The sequence below is a fragment of the Balaenoptera musculus genome, chromosome 13 (genome assembly GCF_009873245.2).
Source record: "Balaenoptera musculus isolate JJ_BM4_2016_0621 chromosome 13, mBalMus1.pri.v3, whole genome shotgun sequence".
Classification (NCBI taxonomy): Eukaryota; Metazoa; Chordata; class Mammalia; order Artiodactyla; family Balaenopteridae; genus Balaenoptera; species Balaenoptera musculus.
In genome coordinates this window covers 44,300,672-44,326,490 of record NC_045797.1, presented here as the reverse complement: position 1 = coordinate 44,326,490, position 25,819 = coordinate 44,300,672, and the positions used below count along the sequence as shown (strand labels likewise).

The window sequence follows — 25,819 nt, the reverse complement described above, 5'->3', positions numbered from 1 at the left end:
GATCTTTGTTTACTTAAAAAGAATGATGAGACCAATTCACATCCTCTTCACTGCTGCAGGCAGCAACCGCTCATCCAAACTCTGGCACTTCTAATCTCCTAGAGGCTTTCCTACCATTCAGAGGGCTGTGCTAAAGCTTGAGGTAGTTGAAGAACTGAGTAAGGGATTACTCTGAGAGCACAGAAAGGAAAGGGCATGCTAAAAATGTCCCTTTAATCGTCCTTCTGCAGCTTTTTAGTCAGTGAGATTTTGAAGCCTCTTCTCGCAGGTCAGCTGTTGCCCGGATTTGAAAAGAGGCTACTTCAGAACACACTGGAATTCACAGTTCACTTGGATAGATGCCACTGGCTTCTGCGTTTGAGGGTCAAGGTTAGTTGTTCGTGGCGTGAGCACCTTCCCATTTGCAAAATCTGGTTATCCTTAACTACCCAAGTCTTATGAAGCAGCTCATAGGAAGGCGCTGGTTCTTAGGACAAAGTGAGACCACATCCCCAGCATTTTTCTTAAACGCGGCATTACTGCACTTTAACAGATTAGAATCCATCTGAATAAAAACTAAAACTGAAGTGGGAAACAAACTTGGGCTTGAGTCGGCTACAGTAGCCCTCAGGGACAGGTGCAGAAGAAATTCTCGACGTGGGCAGTAGAGATGTTATGGTCTCTATTCCTGCTCCACTGCTCTTCTTTTTAGATACACACGCACGCGGGCCGGCAGCCTTAGTCACTAGGTAACGCAGGTCGCTGGCCAGCGGTCGCCCTTGGTGCGCCTTCCTCTGCTCAGCAAAGAACAGCAAGCACCGCGGACGCAGTTAACGGCCTCTCTACGGACCACTCTGGGCGCGCGGAATCCTGGGACTTGTGGTCCGGCTCCGTGCGCTCCCTGTCCGGGCCCGCGTGGAGAGGACTACATTTCCCAGGATGCATCGGAGGAAGGAGGCAACAGGGGAGGTGGAAGGAGGGGGCGGTCCCAGCGCTCAGGGGCACCGCCGTTTCCAAGCGCCGAGATCTCGCCTAGTAACCCGCAGCCGCGGTTCCCGAAAGCGGCGCTGTGGCCCCGCCCCCGGAGCCTCGGCTGGAGGAAGAACCTGTCTCCCGCGGCGCCCCAGTGACGAAGCCTATCCTCGGGTGCGGGAGGCGGGGAAGGGTTGGGAAGTGGGGGACAAGCAGAGGATTTCGCTCGCCCGTGCGAGATCCAGGACGTGCTCGCGGCTGCCGCTCAGAGCAGAGGTTAGGGGCGGCAGAGCCGGGATGCTCCGCAGGCTAGCCTGGATCGGGTGTGGGAGGAGTGCAGGACGCCGCCAAGGCGGCACTGTGCGCGGGCCGGGGTGTCCCCTGGGGCCGGCATCCCTCAGGTCGGCAGCGACCAATGCCTGGGATGTGTGTGCGCGTATGTGGGGGCTCGCCGTCCCCAGTGGTTCCTCGGGCGCTCCTGCCCCACGCCGGGCTAGAGGCGTGACCCTTGCTCCTGCGGGACCCCATAGCTAGCGCAGACCTTCCTGGGGAGAGGTACAAGATTTTGGTCACTTGTTAATTAATTAATTTCTTGTGGACTGGGAGCGTTTGTAGGTTGAGCTTTCCTGCCTCTACCTGCACTAGTGTCTCAGTTTCCTCCGATTCAGAAAAATCTTTTATGGCGCTTTCAATTGGAGTTGCTAATTAGTAAGAGCTGCTAAGTTTTTGTGGTTTTCTCGGCCAAGAGACGGTTCACGGAGGATATGAATTATGAACACATACACGACAACTAATTGGAACATCTAAAAAATGACCGTTGCATATTTGCCCTGGCTCAGTGGGGAAACAGCAAATGTTCTTTTTTGGGTTTTTTTTTTAACATCTTTATTGGAGTATAATTGCTTTACAATGGTGTGTTAGCTTCTGCTTTATAACAAAGTGAATCAGCTATACATATACATATATCCCCATATCTCCTCCCTCTTGCAGCAAATATTCTTTCAAATTGTATCGGCAGCCACCAGCCAGCAGCATTTAGGGCATATTTCATATCATTAAAAAGATGGATCTGGAGGGAGAGAGGAGGAATAGTTGACAATTTTTTAAAAACTTGGTTTAGTTTGGGGATCATTTTCTTGGACTGGGTGACTTACGCAAAATATGTTTCTTTCTTCCTCGCTCTCGCATCCTGGATGTAGACTGTCAGTTTCGGATCCAAGGATGGCGATGGCAAAGCTTACTCGAGTTCCTTGTCAAATTAAAGCTGTCACAGAATAAATCCCGCTGCCTGCTGCGAGGCCCCCCGGGCACAGCAAACTTCAGTGAGTGAACTGGTAATCAGTGTTTGGATATGCAGAGCCATGATTTAAAAGGCGGGGTGACCCTCCCAAAAACCTTTCACGGGGGCCGTAGCCCGCAGGTGCAGTGAGGCGTGCGCGCGCGAGTGCTGGCGCCCCAGAAGACGCCTCTCCCGTGGAGAGGGAGCCGGAGAGCCCGGCGAGGTCTGGCGGCCGCGCACCTGGCGGCTTGTCTCCGGCGGCGGCGGCGGCGGATGATGGTTGCGGCCGGCGCGCTGGTCTGTGTCTGTGCGTCGCCGCGGAAATCAGAGCCCGGCGCTGCACGCTGAGCCCTTGCAGGTCCTCCGCATCCCGAGCCTTGGCGAGGACAGACCCGGAGCCCAGGGGCCGCGGACCTGCGTGCGGAGGGACCGGGGGGCGAGTGGGGTCAGCTTATCATGGCGGATCGGACAGCTCCCAGCTGCCAGCTCCGGCTGGAGTGGGTGTACGGGTACCGGGGTCACCAGTGCCGCAACAACCTGTACTACACCGCCGGCAAGGAAGTGGTCTACTTTGTGGCTGGCGTCGGGGTGGTTTACAGCACCCGCGAGCACAGCCAAAAATTCTTCTTGGGACACAACGACGACATTATCAGGTAAGGAGGTGGCCTGGGGCGGTGGGGAGGGGTTGGGTGTGAAGGTTGGAAGGGTGAGGAGAAGGATGACCAACTGGGCTTTCCTGGGGTCAGATCCGGAAGCCCCATGGAATAAAGGAGTCTCTCTGGAACCTCATGGAATTACAGACGGGCTACTGATTCTAAGGCTGGGGCAGAAGCAGGGTAGGGGGTGCAGGTGTGGAGGGAGAGATTTCTTTTTATTCCTCCGGAAGTCTTTTAAATCTCTAAGGAGTTAAGGGTCCTGATGCTTTTTTGGTGTTCATTCCGGCTACAAGTGGAAGGATCCTGGGTAAACTATCAAACACTTCTCCTTCACTCCCTAACTAGGAAAATGTAAGACCAATAACCTGAACTGTGGGTATCATCTTTGGGGGGCTCTTTAGGAGGTTCCTCAGCAAGCAAGAGGATTGAAAAAAAAAAAACCCTAAAAGAAATTTTGCTAAAGGTAATTGGGATCTTCATTCCAGATGCTTTGAAACTAAGAAATTTCTGCTGTGGGTGGGGAGTTTGTTCTCTAATATTTCCCTTGGTAGTGACTTAGTGCCAAAAAGCATATTTATGGATGCTTCCACACCATCACTGAGGTTATAAAAGGCTGGCAGTTGCTGGACCACAAAACCCTACCAGCCAGCCCACAGAATGACCAACATCTAGTAGCGGATGGCGGGACTGATTAGAAGAACAAAACTGGATGAATAGACATTTTAGGGGTCCTCCTTATTAAATTGTAGAGGGGTATATTTTGATTTTTGGCCCTGTCCTCTCATCTTTGGACCAGACGCGTTTTCCTCCAGCCCTTGTCAGCTTCTTGTGTGACCAAACAAGGTGTGGTCCAGATGCTGTTCACAGGGAATCCTTTTTAGCCTTCAGCAGTTAGGGAAGATTTCCACGATATGGGAGCCTCAGCCCACAGGGAAAATGACTTGCTGAGGATGGACCACAACTGACAGAGACCATATTTGTACCTTCCAGACTTGTGTGTTCATTGATGCAGAACACACTAACATCACGTTTCAGAATATTGCCACTTGTGCTCTAAGTTTCCTTTCATAATGAAGTAAATGGTTAAGTGGTGTAATGATAATGGTCTTAATGTCTCTGTGGGAAGAATGATTTTTAAAAACTAGCTTTTTCCCCTCTTACAGTGTTGTGATTATTCTGTATTCTGGAGCCTTCTTTCCCCCCAAGCCCTAAAGTTGAAAAAATTGTTACAGAAAGTAAAAACTTAATATTTGAAAATGCAGTGAGATATATTTTTTAAAAAGTCTTGAATTTTAGAAGATGAAGATTTTAAGTACTAGGAGCTCTACCGTTCTCAAGATTGGGTGGAACTGACATGTAAAACTTTCTTCATGTCACGTATGACAGAATAGCTTTCTTCTCTCCCTGCTATGGTAATGGTTGTGATTGGGGCATCCTTACCTAGTCCCATCCTGGAGATTTTGCTTCTGTAATTGCTGAACTCATTATTAAAGTCACAGGTGCAAATGATTAACAGTGACTCGTGAAAAGGTTAGATATTTAAAAATTAAAACCCATTATGTTTTTGCTCTTTCTTAATGCAGTGCTTTCCATTACACCATCAAAATAAGTTGTAGTCCTTTGGGGGAAGGGAGAGAGTGGCAATTAAACAGAAAATTCCCTGCAGTTAAATAATAGTAATGTGACAGTTCACTGAACTACTTTGAGGATTTGAACTCCTAATCTTAATTTTTTTTCTCTAATAGGAAAAAAAATTAAATGCACTGTTGAAACTGAAGGTGGGAAAAGGGTGGAGTTGCAGTGAACCACTGTTATGACAGGCTATCGGACTAGTGGGGATGTGATGATATCTGGCTTAGTTGAAGAAACACTCAGATTTGAAGATAAGGTGAATGAAGTTATTTGTGTAACTGGGTTTGCAAGGAGCTTCAGTTTCGAAAAGAAAAAAAAAGATGATTTAGCTTCTGGTCTTTTTATTAAGATAGTTATATCCTTATGCTTTACAGTGACATAGTAGCAAGGCTGCCTGCAGAGAAAGGACTTTATTGCTAAATTTTCGATGATATTTGGTTGGGTCTGAGTATAGGTGAGCAGAGTTCTTTAATATCCATGTATGTGTTTGCACATAGGAATAAAATTAAGTCCAACAGATTAAAAAACACAGACCACAGATCATTATATAATTAAGAGCTGTAAAATTAGAGAATGTAGAATGTTTATGTTGTTATTTTGCTTTATCGTCTATATGTAAATATCTTTTTCCGGTGAAGGTAGTACACAAGCAATATTTCTTTTTATCCTTAGTATATGGGACTCTTAAGTGCCATTTCCTTCATAATTTTATTCCCAGAAACATACTAGATGTTTGAAATTAGTATTGTAAAATGTTAGGAATATTAATGTATTAACTGTATATATGGAAAGGAAATTTGTACTCTTATCTTTATGAATTTCAACTCATTTCTGTATAGCCAGTTATACTACTGATTTTCTATTTAAAATATTGACGTTTCTCATTGAATGAGGAGGACTAAACCTAAGGTACTAGTGCAGAAATGTTTGGGGTTTTTTGGAATCATGACATAAATATTAAAACTTCCAACTCTTGATTCCATCAAACGAGATAATGTAAGTAATTGTCCACATAGCTTTTGCATTAGTTTGAAAGATATATTCATAATGCATACATTTCCCACTGTTTTATTTATTGTGCTACTTTCCCGAGAATATTAACTAGAAAGCAGCCCAACAAATATTGATACCACACTCCATTTTAGAAAACCGTGTCATCTCTGAGATCACGATGAACTTTAATAATAATACTGTAGGATTTGGCAGAGCTCATTAGAGTTCAGCGTATGTTTCCTCCTGATTTGACAGACTATGTGTTTAAGTCAGATTTTTTAAGATGTTAATATGTGAAGCATAATGTGATTTATTGGATATGGAGGCTTAGTTTTATTCTCTTGAGTGACTACACTTCAATACAGTTAACAGATTAGCGGATGATGCCATATTTTAGCTCTGATAACATTGTGATGGGACAAATAAATATTAAAGCAACACTCAAATCAGGGCTTGAAGGCAAGGACAGTAATACAGGCAGGAATAATTACTAACTTGGTTTCTGCTGCAGGTAGCAGACCATGACACAGAACTGGAGCAAATGAAAGAAAAGGTCATGAACACATTTGCTCTCTGTCACTTCCCGTCCATTTTCACGGTGACTCCAGTTGAGACATTTCTCTCCTTACTCTGGATCCCTATTTTGCGTCTGACTAGTCCCCTGTCTCCCTTTTCGTTTCTCTTATTTTTCAGCTCTCTGTTGCAAGGGAGGTTCTTCGGGCAGTACCATTTTAGGGGAAAGGGCGCTGACTTTGATTTCACACCCACTTGGGTTTGAGCCCACTCTGCTGTTTGTTTACTAGAGGCATCCGAGTGAGTGGCTTGACCTCTCAGGGCCTTGTTTGTTTGTGGAAGGGTGGGTAACAACACCTAAGTTGCAGAATTGTAACTATTAGAAGTAATGTTTGCAAATAGTTTAGCATGGGGCCTGGCCCTTTATCGTTGCTCAGTAAATGCTCTTAGTAATGATAGTAGTAGTACAGTATTTAATCAAAAACACACACGTACACCAAAGACATAAAAATGTTTCCTCACTGTCCATAGTCTGAAGTCCAAAATTCTGAGTTTTCCATTCTGCCTGGTCTTAACCCACCTTTCTACCTTCATTTTCCTTTTCTTTAAAAAAAATCATAAATTGTTTGCTTCCCACTTGCCATGTAATAAGATTACTATGTTCTTTCCTGTCTCACGCTGCGATGATTTATCTCCCCCTTCGTCCTTCTTCTCCTGATCCCTTTCCCTCAGTGGCATAGTGGTGGGAGCATGGGCCTTGGTCAGACAGACCTGATTTTGAACCTAGATGTGCCACCAGTTGGGTGGCTTGGGGAAGCTACTAAACCTGTGTGAGTCTCAACTATCATCAGTAAAATAGCTTCTCATACATGCAATGGAGGTTTAGAGGTACCTAACTTGTAGCTTGTGGAGATAACATACAAGGTTCCCCACAGTATTTGGCAAATAGGAAGTGCCCGCCGCAGGGAGCCTATTGGTATCTATGTCTCGCATGGCCCCATCCATTTCAATCTCACCTGTCCCATGAGACCTTTTACCATCCTTAGATGAAGGGGTGCCTTAGATGAAGGAATGCCTTGCACTCCTAAAATTTTGCATCTTTCGTGACCGATGCTACTCACTTGATATATATCATTTAGTGCCGTTGTTTCACTCTGAATATTTTCATTTGTAAATGTATGTAAGACCCTTGAGGCTGAGAATGAATTTAATAATCAGAGCCAACATTTCCTGAGTGCAGACTCGGTGCTAAATGTGTGTACAGATTTATCTCTTCCATCTTCTCGACAACCCCATGACATTGGTACTGTGGTTAGCCTCAGTTCCCTGGTGAGGAAACTGAGGCACAGAGAGGTTAAAGATGTTGCCCATGGTCACTATTTAGCAGATTGTAGAATGGGAATTGGAACCCAAGTCAGTCTGATTCCAAAACCCAGAGCTATCACTTCACTGCTTTACACACTTTTTTATTTTTCTCGGTTACTGTGGTCCCTACCATCGTGCCTTGTTTCTAACCAGAACTCAGTAAGTTTGTGATTCCTTGTAACTGTTTTTCAACCTCATGCTTTATTTAAGGGTATTTGAAGCAGATCACAAGAACTCTGTTTAGAAATGGAACCATGTTCAAGTTCACTTTAGGAACATCACCAGCTTTGAAGCAATGATCTGAAACAATGAACTGCTGGAGATGTTTTTTTTTTTTTTTTAATATTTACATTTATCATCTTTTATTTTATTCCCTCAGCAGGGAGTGACCTAAGATATTCTTCCTTCACTTAAAATCTCTCAAAGGCTTGCCACTACTTTTTTTTTTTTTTTTTTAATTAATAGCTACTCTATTTATTTATTTATTTATTTTTAGCTGTGTCGGGTCTTCGTTTCGTGCGAGGGCTTTCTCTAGTTGAGTGGGAGTATGGGAGCTACCTTAGATAAGGTTTCCAGAGCAGCTGTCTAGGGAGATGGCATTTAAGCTGAGACCTGAAGGATGAGAAGGGGTAGGTAAGCGAAGATGTGATGGAGACGAGCGGTTATGTGTAACGGCACCAGGGTGAGAAATAACTTGGTGTGCCCAGAATTCTGGTGTAGATATCCAGAGAAAGACCAAGGTCATAGTACTTCTCATCCAGGTCATTAATGCCTCATGGGTTTTGACACCATATGTCCTAGATTTCGCAGGACAGTCACAAATATTCCATTCAGTTATTGTTATGGGTATACTTGCTATTGTCATGTCATTATTCTCTTTTTAATTCAGAATATATGACCATGTTTTTATTTTTAAAATATGGTTACTATATAATGGATCACTGCTTGAAAAACATTACACTGGAGTATGCTCTCTTATAAAGAATTATATTGGCTCTACCACCAACAGTCAATCAGAATGTAGATTATACTGTGGTAAGTGAAAAACTGTTTCATGGCAGCATCTCTAAGCAGGGCTGTTCTAGGGCCTCTCCTACTCACAAGGATGTGGATCTCAATAACTTTGCAATGTAGGTGATGTATTTGCCAACAATAAAGAAAATGCAAGCTGTTGAGAAGGTTACCTTGCTGACTCTGCTGCTGGAACTGACTTTCCCCAATAAGCTGGAGCCGCATAGAAAGCTATCCTTTAGCCAGCAGACCTACACATCTTCAGCAGTCAGCCTCCTCTTGTAGGTTTAACTCGATTTGTCATATGTGGATTGGACTTAAATGTAATTAAAATGTTTGACAGCAAACAGTTCTTCTCAAATATCATTGTGCATAGGAGTCACCCAAGCACTCACTAATAAAATCCAGATTCTGATTCAGTAAGTCTGGTGGTGAGGGCTGACATCCTGCATTTCTAACCAGCTCCCAGGTGATGCTGATGCTGCTGGTCTACTCTGCAGCAAGATGTTCAGATCCTCATTTGTATGTTTCAGATCTCAGTAGACCAGTGTTTTTTTTTTTTTTCAACCCAAAAGATGTTGCCATCTTGTGAAATAGACTTTTAATAATATATGTATATATGACTCATTAAATTCTTAAATTAACAGAATCAATTTTTTCATTAAGTTGGCACCTAGCCCAGTGTTCTTTTTTTTTTTAACATCTTTATTGGAGTATAATTGCTTTACAATGGAGTGCTAATTTCTGCTGTATAAAAAAGTGAATTAGCTATACATATGCATATATCCCCATATCCCCTCCTCTTGTGTCTCCCTCCTGCACTCCCTATCCCACCCCTCTAGGTGCACACAAAGCACCGTGCTGATCTCCCTCTGCTATGCGGCTGCTTCCCACTAACTATCTATTTTACATTTGGTAGTGTATATATGTCCATGCCACTCTCTCACTTCGTCCCACCTTACCCTTCCCCCCACCCCACCATGTCCTCAAGTCCATTCTCTATGTCTGCGTCTTTATTCCTGTCCTGGCCCTAGGTTCTTCAGAACCTTTTTTTTTTAGATTCCATATATATATGTGTTAGCATACGGTATTTGTTTTTCTCTTTCTGACTTACTTCACTCTGTATGACAGTCTCTAGGTCCATCCACCTCACTACAAATAACTCAATTTCGTTTCTTTTTATGGCTGAGTAATATTCCATTGTATATATGTGCCACATCTTCTTTATCCATTCATCTGTCGATGGACACTTAGGTTGCTTCCATGTCCTGGCTATTGTAAATAGAGCTGCACTGAACATTGTGGTACATGACTCTTTTTGAATTATGGTTTTTTCAGGGTACATGCCCCGTAGTGGGATTGCTGTGTTGTATGGTAGTTCTATTTTTAGTTTTTTAAGGAACCTGCATACTGTTCTCCATAGTGGCTGTATCAATTTACATTCCCACCAACTGTGCAAGAGGGTTCTCTTTTCTCCACACGCTCTCCAGCATTTGTACATTTTTTGATGATGGCCATTCTGATTGGTATTGGGTAATACCTCATTGTAGTTTTGATTTGCATTTCTCTAACGATTAGTGATGTTGAGCATCCTTTCATGTGTTTGTTGGCAATCTGTGTATTTTCTTTGGAGAAATGTCTATTTAGGTCTTCTGCCCATTTTTGGATTGGATTGTTTGTTTTTTTGATATTGAGCTGCATAACCTGCTTGTATATTTTGGAGATTAATCCTTCGTCAGTTGCTTCATGTGCAGATATTTTCTCCCATTCTGAGGGTTGTCTTTTCATCTTCTTTATGGTTTCCTTTGCTGTGCAAAAGCTTTTAAGTTTCATTAGGTCCCATTAGTTATTTTTGTTTTTATTTCCCTTCCTCTATGAGGTGGTTCAAAAAGGATCTTGCTGTGATTTATGTCAAAGAGTGTTCTGACTGTGTTTTCCTCTAAGAGTTTTATACTGTCTGGCCTTACATTTAGGTCTTTAATCCATTTTCAGTATATTTTTGTGTATGGTGTTGGGGAGTGTTCTAATTTCATTCTTTTACATGTAGCTGTCCAATTTTCCCAGCACCACTTATTGAAGAGGCTGTCATTTCTCCATTGTATATTCTTGCATCCTTTATCAAAGATAAGGTGACCATATGTACGTGGGTTTGTCTCTGGGCTTTCTATCCTGTTCCATTGATCCATATTTCTGTTTATGTGCCAGTACCATACTGTCTTGATTACTGTATCTTTGTAGTATAGTCTTAAGTCAGGGAGCCTGATTCCTCCAGCTCCGTTTTTCTTTCTCAAGATTCTTTTGACTATTTGGGGTCTTTTGTGTTTCCATACAAATTGTGAAACTTTTTGTTCGAGTTCTGTGCAAAATGCCATTGGTAGTTTGATAGGGATTGCATTGAATCTGTAGATTGCTTTGGGTAGTATAGTCATTTTCACAATGTTGATTCTTCCAATCCAAGAACAAGGTATATCTCTCCATCTGTTTGCATCATCTTTAATTTCTTTCATCAGTGTCTTGTAGTTTTCTGCGTACATGTCTTTTGTCAGGTAGGTGTTTTCCTAGGTATTTTATTCTTTTTGTTGCAATGGTAAATGGGAATGTTTTCTTAATTTCTCTGTCAGATTTTTCATCATTAGTGTATAGGAATGCAAGAGATTTCTGTGCATTAATTTTGTATCCTGCTACTTTACCAAATTCATTGATTAACTCTAGTAGTTTTCTGGTAGCTTCTTTAGGGTTCTCTATGTATAGTATCATGTCATCTGCAAACAGTGACAGTTTTACTTCTTCCTTTCCTATCTGGATTCCTTTTATTTCTTTTTCTTCTCTGATTGCTGTGGCTAAAACTTCCAAAACTATGTTGAATAATAGTGGTGAGAGTGGGCAACCTTGTCTTGTTCCTATTCTTAGTGGGAATTGTTTCAGTTTTTCACCATTGAGAATGATGTTGGCTGTGGGTTTGTCATATATGGCAAACCATGTATGGCTTACCTTATTATGTTGAGGAAAGTTCCCTCTATGCTTACTTTCTGGAGAGTTTTTATCATAAATGGATATTGAATATTGTCGAAAGCTTTTTCTGCATCTATTGAGATTATCATATGGTTTTTATCCTTCAATTTGATAATATGGTGTATCACATTGATTGATTTGTGTATATTGAAGAATCCTTGCATTCCTGGGGTAAACCCCACTTGATCATGGTGTATGATCCTTGTAATGTGCTGTTGAATTCTATTTGCTAGTATTTTGTTGAGGATTTTTGCATCTATGTTCATCAGTGATATTGGCCTGTAGTTTTCTTTCTTTGTGACATCTTTGTCTGGTTTTGGTATCAGGGTGGTGGTGGCCTCATAGAATGAGTTTGGGAGTATTCCTCCCTCTGCTATATTTTAGAAGAGTTTGAGAAGGATAGGTGTTAGCTCTTCTCTAAATGATAGAATTCGCCTGTGAAGCCATCTGGTCTGGGGCTTTTGTTTGTTGGAAAATTTTTAATCACAGTCTCAATTTCAGTGCTTGTGATTGGTCTGTTCATATTTTCTATTTCTTCCTGGTTCAGTCTCAGAAGGTTGTGCTTTTCTAAGAATTTGTCCATTTCTTCCAGGTTGTCCATTTCATTGGCATATAGTTGCTTGTAGTAATCTCTCATGATCCTTTGTATTTCTGCAGTGTCAGTTGTTACTATTTTTTCATTTCTAATTCTATTGATTTGAGCCTTCTCCCTTTTATTCTTGATGAGTATGGCTAATGGTTTATCAATTTTGTTTATCTTCTCAAAGAGCCAGCTTTTAGTTTTATTGATCTTTGCTATTGTTTCCTTCATTTCTTTTTCACTTATTTCTGATCTGATCTTTATGATTTCTTTCCTTCTGCTAAGTTTGGGGTTTTTTTGTTCTTCTTTCTCTAATTGCTTTAGGTGTAAGGTTAGGTTGTTTATTTGACATGTTTCTTGTTTCTTGAGGTAGGATTGTATTACTATAAACTTCCCTCTTAGAACTGCTTTTGCTGCATCCCATAGGTTTTGGGTCATCGTGTTTTCATTGTCATTTGTTTCTAGGTATTTTTTGATTTCCTCTTTGATTTCTTCTGTGATCTCTTGGTTATTTAGTAGTGTATTGTTTAGCCTCCATGTGCTTGTATTTTTTACAGATTTTTTTCCTGTAATTGATATCTAGTCTCATAGCGTTGTGGTCGGAAAAGATATTTGATATGATTTCAATTTCTTAAATTTACTGAGGCTTGATTTGTGACCCAGGATATGATCTGTCCTGGAGCGTGTTCCATGAGCACTTGAGAAGAAAGTGTATTCTGTTGTTTTTGGATGGAATGTCCTATAAATATCAATTAAATCCATTTTGTTTAATGTGTCATTTAAAGCTTGTGTTTCCTTATTTATTTTCATTTTGAATGATATGTCCATTGATGAAAATGGGGTGTTAAAGTCCCCTACTATGATTGTGTTACTGTCGATTTCCCTTTTTATGGCTGTTAGCATTAGCCTTATGTATTGAGGTTCTCCTATGTTGGGTGCATAAATATTTACAATTGTTATATGTTCTTCTTGGATTGATCCCTTGATCATTATGTAGTGTTCTTCTTTGTCTCTTGTAATAGTCTTTATTTTAAAGTCTATTTTGTCTGATATGAGAACTGCTACTCCAGCTTTCTTTTGATTTCCAGTTGCATGGAATATCTTTTTCCATCTCCTCAGTTTCAGTGTGTAGGTGTCTCTAGGTCTGAAGTGGGTCTCTTGTAGACAGCATATATGTGGGTCTTGTTTTTGTATCCATTCAGCAAGCCTGTGTCTTTTGGTTGGAGCATTTAATCCATTTACATTTAAGGTAGTTATCGATGTATATGTTCCTATTACCATTTTCTTAATTGTTTTGGGTTTGTTTTTGTAGGTCTTATTCTTCCTTGTTTTTCCTGCCTAGAGAAGTTCCTTTACCATTTGTTGTAAAGCTGGTTTCTTGGTGCTGAATTCTCTTAGCTTTTGCTTATCTGTAAAGGTTTTTAATTTCTCCATCGAATCTGAATGAGATCCTTGCTGTGTAGAGTTATCTTGTTTGTAGGTTTTTCCCTTTCATCACTTTACATATGGCCTGCCACTCGCTTCTGGCTTGCAGAGTTTCTGCTGAAAGATCAGCTGTTAACCTTATGGGGATTCCCTTGTATGTTATCTGTTGCTTTTCCCTTGCTGCTTTTAATATTTTTTATTTGTATTTAATTTTTGATAGTTTGATTAATATGTGTCTTGGTGTGTTTCTCCTTGGATTTATCCTGTATGGGACTGTCTGTGCTTCCTGGGCTTGATTGACTATTTCCTTTCCCATATTAAGGAAATTTTCAACTATAATCTCTTCAAATATTTTTTCAGACCGTTTTTTTTCTCTTCTTCTTCTGGGACCCCTATAATTTGAATGTTGGTGCAGTTAATGTTCACCCAAAGGTCTCTGAGACTGTCCCAATTCTTTTCATTCTTTTTTCTTTATTCTGCTCTGCGGTAGTTATTTCCACTATTTTATCTTCCAGGTCACATATCCTTTCTTCTGCCTTAGTTATTCTGCTATTGATTATTTCTAGAGAGTTTTAAATTTCATTTATTATGTTGTTCATCATTGTTTGTTTGCTCTTTAGTTCTTCTAGGTCCTTGTTAAACGTTTCTTGTATTTTTTCCATTCTATTTCCAAGATTTTGGATCATCTTTGCTATCATTACTCTGAAGTCTTTTTCAGGTAGACTGCCTATTTCCTCTTCATTTGTTTGGTCTGGTGGGTTTTTACCTTGTTCCTTCATCTGCTGTGTATTTCTCTGTCTTCTCATTTTGGTTAACTTACTGTGTTTGGGGTCTCCTTTTCACAGTCTCCAAGTTCGTACTTCCCATTGTTTTTGGTGTCTGCCCCCAGTGGGTAAGGTTGATTCAGTGGGTTGTGTAGGCTTCCTGGTGGAGGGGACTGGTGCCTGTGCTCTGGTAGATGAGGCTGGATCTTATCTTTCTCTTGGGCAGGACCGAGTCCGGTGGTGTGTTTTGGGGTGTCTGTGACCTTATTATGATTTTAGGTAGCCTCTCTGCTCATGGATGGTGTTGTGTTCCTGTCTTGTTAGTTGTTTGGCATAGGGTGTCCAGCACTGTAGCTTGCTGGTCGTTGAGTGGAGCTGGGTCTTAGCATTGAGATGGAGATCTCTGGGAGAGCTTTCACTGTTTGATATTACATGGGGCCGGGAGGTGTCTGGAGGACCAATGTCCTGAACTTGGCTCTCCTACCTCAGAGGCTCAGGCCTGACACCCAGCTGGAGCACTAAGACCCTGTCAGCCACACTGCTCAGAAGAAAAGGAGAAGAGAAAGAAAGAAAAATAAGTAAATAAAGATATTAAAATAAAAAAATTTTTTTAAATAAAAAAATTTAAAAAGTAATAAAGAAAGAAAAGAAGAGAGCAACCAAACCAAAAAACAAATCCACCAATGATAACAAGTGCTAAAAACTATACAAAAACGACAACAAAAAAACGGACAGACAGAACCCTAGGACAAATGGTAAAAGCAAAGCCATACAGACAAAGTCACACAAAGAAGTATACACATACACACACAAAAAAGAGAAAATGAAAAAAATATATACATAAAAAAAAGGAAGAGAGCAACCAAATCAGTAAACAAATCTACCAATGATAATAAGCTCTAAATTCTAAACTAAGATAAACATAAAACCAGAAACAAATTAGATGCAGGAAGGAAACCCCATGTCTACAGTTGCTCCCAAAGTCCACTGCCTCAATTTGGGATGATTCATTGTCTATTCAGGTATTCCACAGATGCAGGGTACATCAAGTTGATTGTGGAGATTTAATCCTCTGCTCCTGAGGCTGCTGGGAGAGATTTCCCTTTCTCTTCTTTGTTTGCACAGCTCCTGGGGTTCAGCTTTGGATTTGGCCCTACCTCTGCATGTAGGTCGCCTGAGGGCGTCTGTTCCCACCCAGACAGGACAGGGTTAAAGGAGCAGCTGATTAGGGGGCTCTGGCTCCCTCAGACCGGGGGGAGGGAGGGGTATGGAATGCGGGGTGAGCCTGCGGCAGCAGAGGCCAGCATGACATTGCAACAGCCTGAGGTGCACCGTGTGATCTCCCAGGGAAGTTGTCCCTGGATCACGGGACCCTGGCAGTGGTGGGCTGCACAGGCTCCTGGGAGGGGAGGTGTGGATAGTGACCTGTGCTTGCACACAGGCTTCTTGGTGGTGGCAGCAGCAGCCTTAGTGTTTCATGCCCGTCTCTGGTGTCTGCGCTGATAGCCACAGCTCGCGCCTGTCTCTGGAGCTTGTTTAGATGGTGCTCTGAATCCCCTTTCCTCGTGCACCCCAAAACAATGGTGTCTTCCCTCTTAGGCAGGCCCAGACTTTTTCTTGGACTCCCTCCCAGCTAGCTGTGGTGCACTAGTCCCCTTCAGGATGTGTTCACGCAGCCAACCCTAGTCCTCTCCCTGGGATCTGACCTCTGAAGCCAGAGCCTCAGCTCCTATCCCCCGCCCGCCCTGGCAGGTGAGCAGACAAGCCTCTCAGGCTGGTGAGTGCTGGTAGGCACCGATCCTCTGTGCGGGAGTCTCTCTGCTTTGCCCTCTGCACCCCTGTTGCTGCGCTCTCCTCTATGGCTCCGAAGCTTCCTCCCCGCCACCCCCCATCTCTGCCAGTGGAGGGGCTTCCTAGTGTGTGGAAACTTTTCCTCCTTCACAGCTCCCTCCCTGAGGTGCAGGTACTGTCCCTATTCTTTTGTTTCTGTTTTTCTTTTTTTCTTTTGCCCTACCCAGGTACGTGGGGAGTTCCTTGCCTTTTGGGAAGTCTGAGGTCTTCTGCCAGCGTTCAGTAGGTGTTCTGTAGGAGTTGTTCCACATGTACATGTTTGTTTGATGTATTTGTGGGGAGGAAGGTGATTTCCATGTCTTACTCCTCTGCCATCTTGAAGTTCCCCCTAGCCCAGTGTTCTTTCTTCTCCAGAAAGAACCAAGCAGGAACTGGTTGGAACAAGTTAAGGAGATGGCTAGGGTGCCCCTGTGAGCAGCAGATGAGTATGCCACAGCCTTTGTGTAGACATATGGTTTCTAGTCTCTTGAGTATATACCTAGGAGTGGAATTGCTGTGTCTTATAGTAACTCTATGTGTAACTTTTTGAAGTACTGCCAAATTGTTTTCCAAACAATTTCATCAGCAGTGTATGAGAGTTCCAATTCCACTACATCCTTACTGACACTTGTTATTGTCTTTTTGACTATAGCCATCCTGTGGGTGAGAAGTAGTATCTCATTGTGGTTTTAATTTTCATTCCCTAACAACTAATAATACTGATCACTGTTTCATAATTTTTTTGGCCATTTGTATATTCTTTGGAGAAAAGATCTATTCATATCCTTTTCCCATTTTTAATTGGCTTGTCTTCTTATTGTTGTAAGAGTTCTTTATATATTCTGAATATAAGTCCCTCATCTGATATATTATTTGCAAGCATTTTCTCCCATTCAGTAAGTTATCTTTTCACTTTCTTGATGGTGTCCTTTGAAGCACAAAAGTTTAAAATTTTGATGATGTCAAATTTATTTATCTTTTTCTTTTGTCACTTACACTTTTAGTGTTATATCTAAGAAACCATCACCTAATCCAAGGTCATGAAGATTTATTTCTGTGTTTTCTTCTGAAAGTTTTATAGTTTTAGCTTTGACATTTAGGCAGATAATACATTTTGAGTGTGAGATAGGGGGTCCAACTTCATTTTTTTGCATGTGGATATCCAGTGGTCACAACACCGTTTGTTGAAAAGACTTTTCTTTTCCCGTTAAATTGTCTTAGATGTCTATAGCCTTTGAATTGCCCTACCAGGCAGCCCATTCCTTGTACACAGAAGATACTGAACGTTTGGGGACCCAGAAACAATCATTAAAAAGATTAACCTAGAAGTAATAGAAATTTGAGGCTTTGGTTACCATTCTGTGTTTGTAAAGATGCCATTATATCCTATGAAAGATATATAGATTTTTGTTTTAACATGTTTATTGGAGTATAATTGTTTTACGATGGTGTGTTAGTTTCTGCTTTATAACAAAGTGAATCAGCTATACATATACATATATCCCCATAGCTCTTCCCTCTTGCATCTCCCTCCCTCCCAGCATCCCTACCCCGCCACTCTAGGTTGTCACAAAGCACCGAGCTGATCTCCCTGTGCTATGTGGCTGCTTCCCACTAGCTATCTATTTTACATTTGGTAGTGTATATATGTCCATGCCACTCTCTCACTTTGTCCCAGCTTACCCTTCCCCCTCCCCGTGTCCTCAAGTCCATTCTCTAGTAGGTCTGCGTCTTTATTCCTGTCCTGCCCCTAGGTTCTTCATAACCTTTTTTTTAGCAACTGCTGGTTTAAGGACCAGCAACAGTCTATACATTGGCTTTGTTTACTTCTAGAGATTCTTGGTTTTTGAAAATGAACTTGTAGTCTTCAGTCTTGCTGCTGGAGACAGACCTACTGAGACAGCTGAGGGGTTGGAGGTGGTCTGGAAAGCAAAGAGACTGGTCAGAGAGGGTACCCCTTGACCTCTTTATCAGTTTACTCCTTTCTTCCCTCAATGGGAGGCAGACACCTGGATGGCCTCAACCTAGAAGTTGAAGGATTCTAAGATTGCCCACTAATTCTCCACCATTCCTTTTCCTATCAGCATGAAGGAGGGGAGTGGCAGGCCAGCTCTACCTCCCTGAGAGGAAAGAAGCTTTCTTTGGACTGGTAGTACATCAATAGGCTGGCCAGAGAATTATTCTAAGGTTATTCAAAATTATTTTAAGACATGAGGATTTTTGTTTAGTTTAACTCCTGTTTAATAATGTCATTAAATTTTTTTTCTGTGTTCGTTATGAATTGATTTCATGGGTAAGAATAAAGCAAGTTCTACCAATGACAGGATGCCTTCTAAGTAAGAGATTATTAGTTGCAAGAAACTGAAATTTTCTCAGAGAAACACAAGGAGGGGATCATAAGATGACAAGAGAACCTTTGGGAACTCAGTTACAGAGAGTGTGGCTGGCCTCTCAGACACTGCACAGTTATCAAGCGGCTACTCTGTTCCTATTTCTTTCTCTTGCAAGTGTTCCCATCATCACAGGGATTCACATCTCTGCTTCTCTCTGGATAAAATATGCTTTGATTTCCTCCTACTGCAGACTGGCTTCTTAACTTGATGATCCATTTTGCACATAGCCACCAAAAAAATAAAAAAGCCATCTTGACCCCCTCACTGTACGTGACTACGCAGCTTGATCCTACAAAACCAATTGATTGGACACAGTGGGGGAAGGGGAGGGTGGGATGAATTGGGAGATTAGGTTTGACATAAATACACTACCATGTGTAAAATAGATAGTTAGTGGGACTCTGCGATATAGCACAGGGAGCTCAGCTCGGTGCTCTGTGATGACCTAGATGGGCGGGATTGGGGGGATGGGAGGGAGGTCCAAGAGGGAGGGGATATATGTATGCATATAGTGATTCACTTCATTGTACAGCAGAAACTAACACGACATTGTAAAGCAATTATACTCAAAAAAAACCCCCAAAAAACCCAGTTGATTAGGTCTTATGAGTCTTAATTCCAGATTTCCAGGAAATAGAATCTAATTGGCCTAGCAGGGTCAGCAGGGTCAGGATGTCCACCAGTTCCATCATCTGTAGCCTGGAGGGTGGGACTAGGTTTCAAAGGGCTGCCCCTTTAAGGAAGATTGTCTAATAAGGGAGATAAGGACTGAGGAAGAATGAATGGCAGCTCTACTATAGGAGGTGGATTGGAAGAGGAGGTGGCAAATGGTTTTTTGATGGACAGAACAGAGCAGGACAATGATGAGAAATACTGAGTTGAGGGCAAGAAGAGGTCAGGAAAGAGATATTAAGAGGTTTTAAAAACAAAATACTGGGGACTTCCCTGGTGGTGCAGTGGTTAAGAATCTGCCTGCCAATGCAGGGAACATGGGTTCGATCCCTGGTCCAGGAAGATCCCACATGCTGCGGAGCAGCTAAGTCCGTGCACCACAACTACTGAGCCTGCGCTGTAGAGCCTGCAAGCAACAACTACTGAGCCCATGTGCCACAACTACTGAAGCCCATGCACCTAGAGCCCGTGCTCCGCAACAAGAGAAGCCACTGCAATGAGAAGCCACGCACCACAACAAGAGTAGACCCCGCTCGCCGCAACTAGAGAAAGCCCGCACGCAGCAATGAAGACCCAATGCAGCCAAAAATAAAATAAATAAATAAATTTATTTAAAAAAAAAACAAAAAAACCCCACAAAATACTGGTGATACAATTCATCATGGAATTTTCAGTTCTCATAAGAGGCCATGCGAGGGAGTCCCTGGGAAATGCTGGCCAATGGCTGGTAACCACAGCCTTGGAGGGCTAGGTGGACATCAAGCGTTTGCCTACTGGGGTGCCAGTGCTCCTACTAAGAGTGTTCCCTCTCCTGCTGGGGTCTGGTGGTAGGGGTGGTGGCGGAGGGGAGCATATGGGAATGGGGCTGATGGTAGCAAGCACCAGACAAATGGCCTGATGGCATGCACAGGAGGCTTCCTGGAGCTGGTGCAGGCTGCCCAGGTGAGGGAGGTGAGACTTGGGGCAGCAGCTGTTTACCAGCTGGTGAAGAACTATTTCCATACTTTAGCTGGCACAGATACTGGTGCATACCTGCTGAACACCAGCCTTGGCAATGAGTGAAAAAGTTGCATGAGTGAACCCTGGATGATTTAGTGAGCTTGGCCATCTTACAGACATTGAAAAAGAATCTTCCTCAAGCCAGACTTAAAATCTACCTACAGTTCCCCATTACCAGCAGGATAAGGTTCAAGCTTATCCATGCTCCTTCAGCGTGGTCTCCTAGGGCTATTATGATCTGGTCCCTCTCTCTTCCTCCAGCTTGATGTCCCTCCCCATCCTAACATCCTCCAGCCACATCAAACTCCTTGCAGTTCCCTGGACCCAGCATCCTATTTTGTGTATCCTCATCCTCGCACATGCCAATTTAAAAAATAATTTTTATTGGAGTATAGTTGATTCACAATGTTGTATTAGTTTCTGCAGTACAGCAAAGTGAATCAGTTAGACATATCCATATATCCACTCTTTTTTAGACCCTTTTCCCATGTAGGCCATTACAGAGTTTTGAGTAGAGTTCCCTGTGTTATACAGTAGATCCTTATTAGTTATCTATTTTATATATAGTAGTGTATATATGCCAATCCCAATCTTCCAATTTATCCCTCCTCCCCCTTTCTCCCCCTGATGACCATAAGTTTGTTTTCTACATCTTGCACATGCCATTTTGACTGCCTGAAATGACCCCTCACTTGTCCACTTATACAGTCTTTTTCTTCCTTCAATCTCAGTGCAGTGTCATCTCCCCTGAAGGCTTACCTTGACAGCTCAAGACTATTTAGGCCCTTCTTTCTCTGTGCGTCCAGGCCACCATGCAAGGACCTCCCTGCTGGAGTCATTGCATTCATTGTTTTGCATTTATTGACTTACCTATCTCTCCACCTGATCCGTGATCCATGTGTCCCCTGCCTAACACCTGTCGTGGACATAGTAAGTGCTCAATGTATTGTTATTTGTTGTTAGTTCTTTATATCTCAAATTATTTGGAAGGAGCAAGGTATGAAATGGGGATGAGAGTTCTATAGAACTCATTCTGTACATACTTTGTAAGGAGAAAATCCTGAAAATATATTCTCAGTTGGCACTTAGAGGCAGGATTAAGAATCATCTTTTCAAAAAAATATTTGAATGGCAGCAGTTACCAATTACTTCATTGCTCTTAAGTCAGATACCAAATTCTGTGTGGCTTCCTCCTTCTATGGCTCTCCTGGTCTAGATGGAAAAACAACCATTGAAAACATATATCCATGGATCCATTGAAATATATCCATGGATCACAGTGAAACATTCCTTTTGAATGACTTAAGATTTTTTGACTGTATTATAAGGAAAATCTTAATTTGTATCCCTTTAGATTTAGGAAACACCAGTGTCTTTTAAGCACCTTTTGACAATATGATGGAACATTTGTAGGGGGGATGTCTGCAGAGATTGTAAGGTAACACCTGTCAACTCTAAATAAATTTAAGTCCTTTCTGGCCCAGAAGAGTTTCACCCAAAGGGACAGAAGTAGGTGTTCAAAGGCAGGCCTCCTGGAGAAAGTGGTTTTTGAAGGATGAAGAGCAATTTGGCAGGCAAGTGGAAAGGGAATAGGGAAAGGAGGGAACACCAGGGAGGGAACAGTTTGTGCAAAGGGTCTCCTGAAGGGAGAGGAGTTGAGTGTTGCTAGAGTGAGGAATATATTGTGGGAGAAGAAGCTGGAGAAGTGGGCTGGATTTACAGCTCACCCCACAACTTACAGGGACCAGGGAGAGGATTTAAACAGAATGAGACAAGGCCAATTTACATTTTAGGAAGATCACTGAAGGCATAGGATTTCTACTTCACTTATATTAACCTTTTCTTTGTGATTCTTCTCCACACTCTTTTCCTTTAATGCCAGACTTCTTAGAAAGGGAGCAAGGCATTGTACGAGGGGATTGGGTCCCATGGAATTTAACACTGCTCTGGCTCTGTCTCTAACCAGACGTGTGACTTTGGGCCTGGGACTTAACATGGACCTCAGTTTCCTCCTCTACAAATGAGCAGGCTGACTCACTACATGATCTTGAAGATCCTTCTGAAATCCTTTCTAAATCAAAGTGTTGAGATTCTGAGTTGTTGCCATTTACTGCCTCCTTTTTTTAATCTTTTGATCACTCTTCAACATAATGAACTGGTTTCTACTTCCACCAGCCACTGGAGTCATTCTCTGGAGCAACTCCCGTGACCTCCAGTGCTAAATGGGGCCGCCCCCTGCATAACATCTTCACTGCACTGGGTAGAGTTGATCACCTTTTACTCAATATCCTCCCTTTTCTCTCCTTGAGATTGTAGCCTCTGTAGCCTCCTGCCTCCCTGACTGACCTCTGTCTCCTCCCCCTAGGCCCACCTTTTACACAAAGGGGCTCCTCAACATCGCTTATCATATTTTCCTGCCAAAAATGCATGACCTGAAGCTAATCATGAGGAAACAGATGAATACAAATTGAGGGACAGTCTACACCACAACTGGCCTGTACTTTGCAAAAAAATGTCATTCTCACAAAAGACACTGTTCCAGATTAAAGGAGACTAAAAACACAGCAGTAAATGCAATATGTGATCCTGGATTTGGGTGGGTAGGGATTGCTATAAATGACAGTATTGGGACAGTGAGTGAAATTTGAACATGGGACTATATGTCAGGTAATAGCATTGTGTCCACATTAAAATTCTGAATTTGATTGTGCGGTTATTTAAGAGAAAGTACTTGTCTTAGGAGATATGTGCTGAGATATTTAGGAGTGAAGAGTTATGAAGCTGCAGATTGCTCTCACAAGGTTCAGTAGCAACAGCAACAACAGTGATAAGGTGTCTGTGTGTGTTTGTGTTTCTTGTGGCATCTCTTCTCTCCTCTTCTCGTTTCATGATCTTTTTCCAAGACCTCTTACCCACTGCTTCCTCCCTGCTTCCATCCTTGCCCTCCCTTTTTATTCTCAACACAGCAGCCAGTTGATCTGGCTGCAATGTAAGTCAAGTCATGTTAATTCCTGCTCAGAACTCTCAGAGTAAAGACAGAGTCCTTATAATGGCCTCTAAGACTCTTTGGGGATTTGGTCTCCTGTTACTGCTATGATCTAATCTATTTTCTCCCCATCCCTTGCTCCACTCCAGACACACTGGCCTCCCAGCTGCTGCTTGAATACCTAAGCACTCTTCTGCCCCAGGGCCTTTGCACTGGCTCTTCCCACCTTTTGGCTCCTCCTTCTTCCAGATGTCACATGACTCCCCTCCATTAGGTCCCTGCTCAGTGTCATCTTCTCAGTGAGGCCTTTCCTGACTACCCTTTTTAAAATTCAGACCCCTCCCCAACACACTCCTTATTACCCATCCCTGTTTTATGTTTCCCCTTAGCTCTTTTTTATTTTGAGTTTTGTTGACTCTCTTCACTAGATTATAAGCTCTACTTGGGCAGAGTTTTTTGTTCACTGCCCTGCCTACAGTGCCCCAAATGATGCCTGGTATGTATCAACAGAAGACACTTAGTAAGTATTTATTGAATGAATAAATGACTAGTATATGTTGACTTTCGCTTGTTTTGAGATAACCCCTTTGGAATTTCTGCTTAGAATAGGGTTTTTTTTGGGCGGGGGTGGCGGGATTGCCTTTGACAGACTGTGAAGCTTGTGGATCCCATCTCAGAATAATAGGTTTGTTTGTTCTGCTTTATCCTTTTACCAAAGTACAATCTAGATAAAGAAAAGTGCACATATCATAGTGTACAGCTGGATCAATTCTCACAACCCAAATGCACCTGTAACCCTCACCCACATCAAGAAATAGAACCTTACCAGCATGACAGAGACCCCTGAGCACCCCCTTTCAGTCACAATCCCCACTGTGAAGGTGACCTCTATCCTGACTTTTAACACTGTAGATTAGTTTTGCCTGATGTTGTACTTTTAAAAGGAATGGTACAGTATGCATTTTTTTGTGTCTGGCTACTTTCGATCAACATTATGTTATGAGATTTATCTGTGCTTCTGCATGTTTATTCTCAGTTCCATATTTTCCATTGTGTAGAAATATCATAATTTATCCATTCTACTGTAGATGGGCATTTGGATGGCTTCTAGTTTCTTTCAGCTACTATTAACATTCTAGTACAAGTGAACATATATATGCAATTCTACCTAGGAGTGGTATTTCTGGGGCATGGGGTGCATATATGATCAGTTTTTCTTGGCACTGCCATACACTTTTCCAAAGTGGATATATCAAATTATACTGCCACTATCATGGAATAATGTTTCCTAGTACATAAAATAAAATACATAAATAGGATTACAAAGAAAATTAACTATTCTGAAATATAATTATAAAAATATTTTTAATATGTTGTGATGTATTACATGTGTTTCTTTATTAACTCACACAATTGAAAGGTCTAGCAGTTCTAATAATTATCATGATTTCAAAGTAGTGATGAGTATACATGATGTTTGAAAGATCTGTAACAACTGTAATATGATATGAAAATATCTGTGATTTTATTGAGCTCTAGGTCACAGGTACTACTATAGTTTGTTGCCTACATTCTGAATGATAGGAAATACTAAAGTCTGTTACAAGTTAGTGAAAAATAAAGATTTTTAGTAATTTTTAGACTATCTAAATACATAAACCCTCCTGAATTCTATTAAGGGGTACATGGACTCTAGGTTAACAATCCCTGGATTAGAGGAACAAAAATGGTTTACATCAAATATTTCCTAGGTGTCTTACTGCGTGTCATATACTGTGCTAGGCACTGGGGACCCAACAGTGAATAATATGTATCTCTTCTCAAGGAACTTATAATCATGAGGGCAATATTCATAAATAAGTTGGCAGCTGGGTATGTGTGTTCAGGTCTGCGATAGTTAGCCCAGGACATATCCCTAACCCATGCATGGGAGTGCATGGTGGTCAGAGAAGGTTTTCTGGAGGAGGGAGCGTCATTAGCTTTGGGCTCTGGGCTGGTCACTCTGGCTGCAGTGTGAATAGTGGATTGTTGGAAGGGAAGTCTGGAGGCACTTGAAGTGATACAGCTGTGAGATCATTATGATAGTATGCAAGGAGAGCAATGAATATATTCTGGAGGTTCTAGATTCCTGGTGATTGACTGGATATAGGTGAGTGGGGAGAAGGAAGGTGTAAGGTGGTAATCAGCTGGTTGGATGGTGGTTATCTTTCACTGAAATAGAATGAGGAGCAGGCTCAAGGCCAAGGAGTGATGAATTCAGCTTTGAACATGTTTAGGTTGAAGTGTCTGTGGAACATCCGAGAGGTAATCACCATCTATGTGGGTCTCTTGCTCAGGAGAGAGCAAGAGAAGCAGAACTAGGTTTGAATCTGATTCTACCGCTTCTTAGTTGTTCCCAGCCAAGCTCAGCTTCTTCCTCTAGATCTACTGATAGGTTATTAGGAGAATTCAGTTAAATAAAGCATGTAAGGGGCTTTGCAAAGTGAGTTAAAAAGAAATAAAGGGAAGAAAAACCCACCATATATGTGGGTCTCTTGCTCAGGAGAGAGCCTTGTGAGTTGCAGGGGGCATGTGGGAGTGGATGAGATAACCCGGAAAGCACACGGAGGAAAGAGAAGAGGCCAGGCTTAGGATTTTGAGGAAGATCAACTTTCAGGGGATCAGCAAAGAAAGAAGTGCTTGTGAACAATGAGAATAGTCACAGGGGTAGGAGGAAAACCAGGAAAGTGGAGCGCCCTGGAAGCCAAGACAGAGACAG

At 42.1% G+C, this 25,819-nt stretch overlaps 1 protein-coding gene across 6 annotated transcripts in view; it reads left to right on the top strand.

The window, feature by feature from the left end:
• Positions 1-25,819, top strand: part of EML6 (EMAP like 6) — a 356,906-nt gene that overhangs the window by 33,215 nt on the left and 297,872 nt on the right. For all 6 annotated transcript variants that reach the window (XM_036873387.1, XM_036873381.1, XM_036873382.1 and 3 more), the window contains one exon: positions 2,151-2,883. In XM_036873387.1, coding sequence (XP_036729282.1) covers positions 2,687-2,883 — 197 coding nt within the window. In that variant the 5' untranslated portion in view covers positions 2,151-2,686. The remainder of the gene's footprint in view (positions 1-2,150; positions 2,884-25,819) is intronic.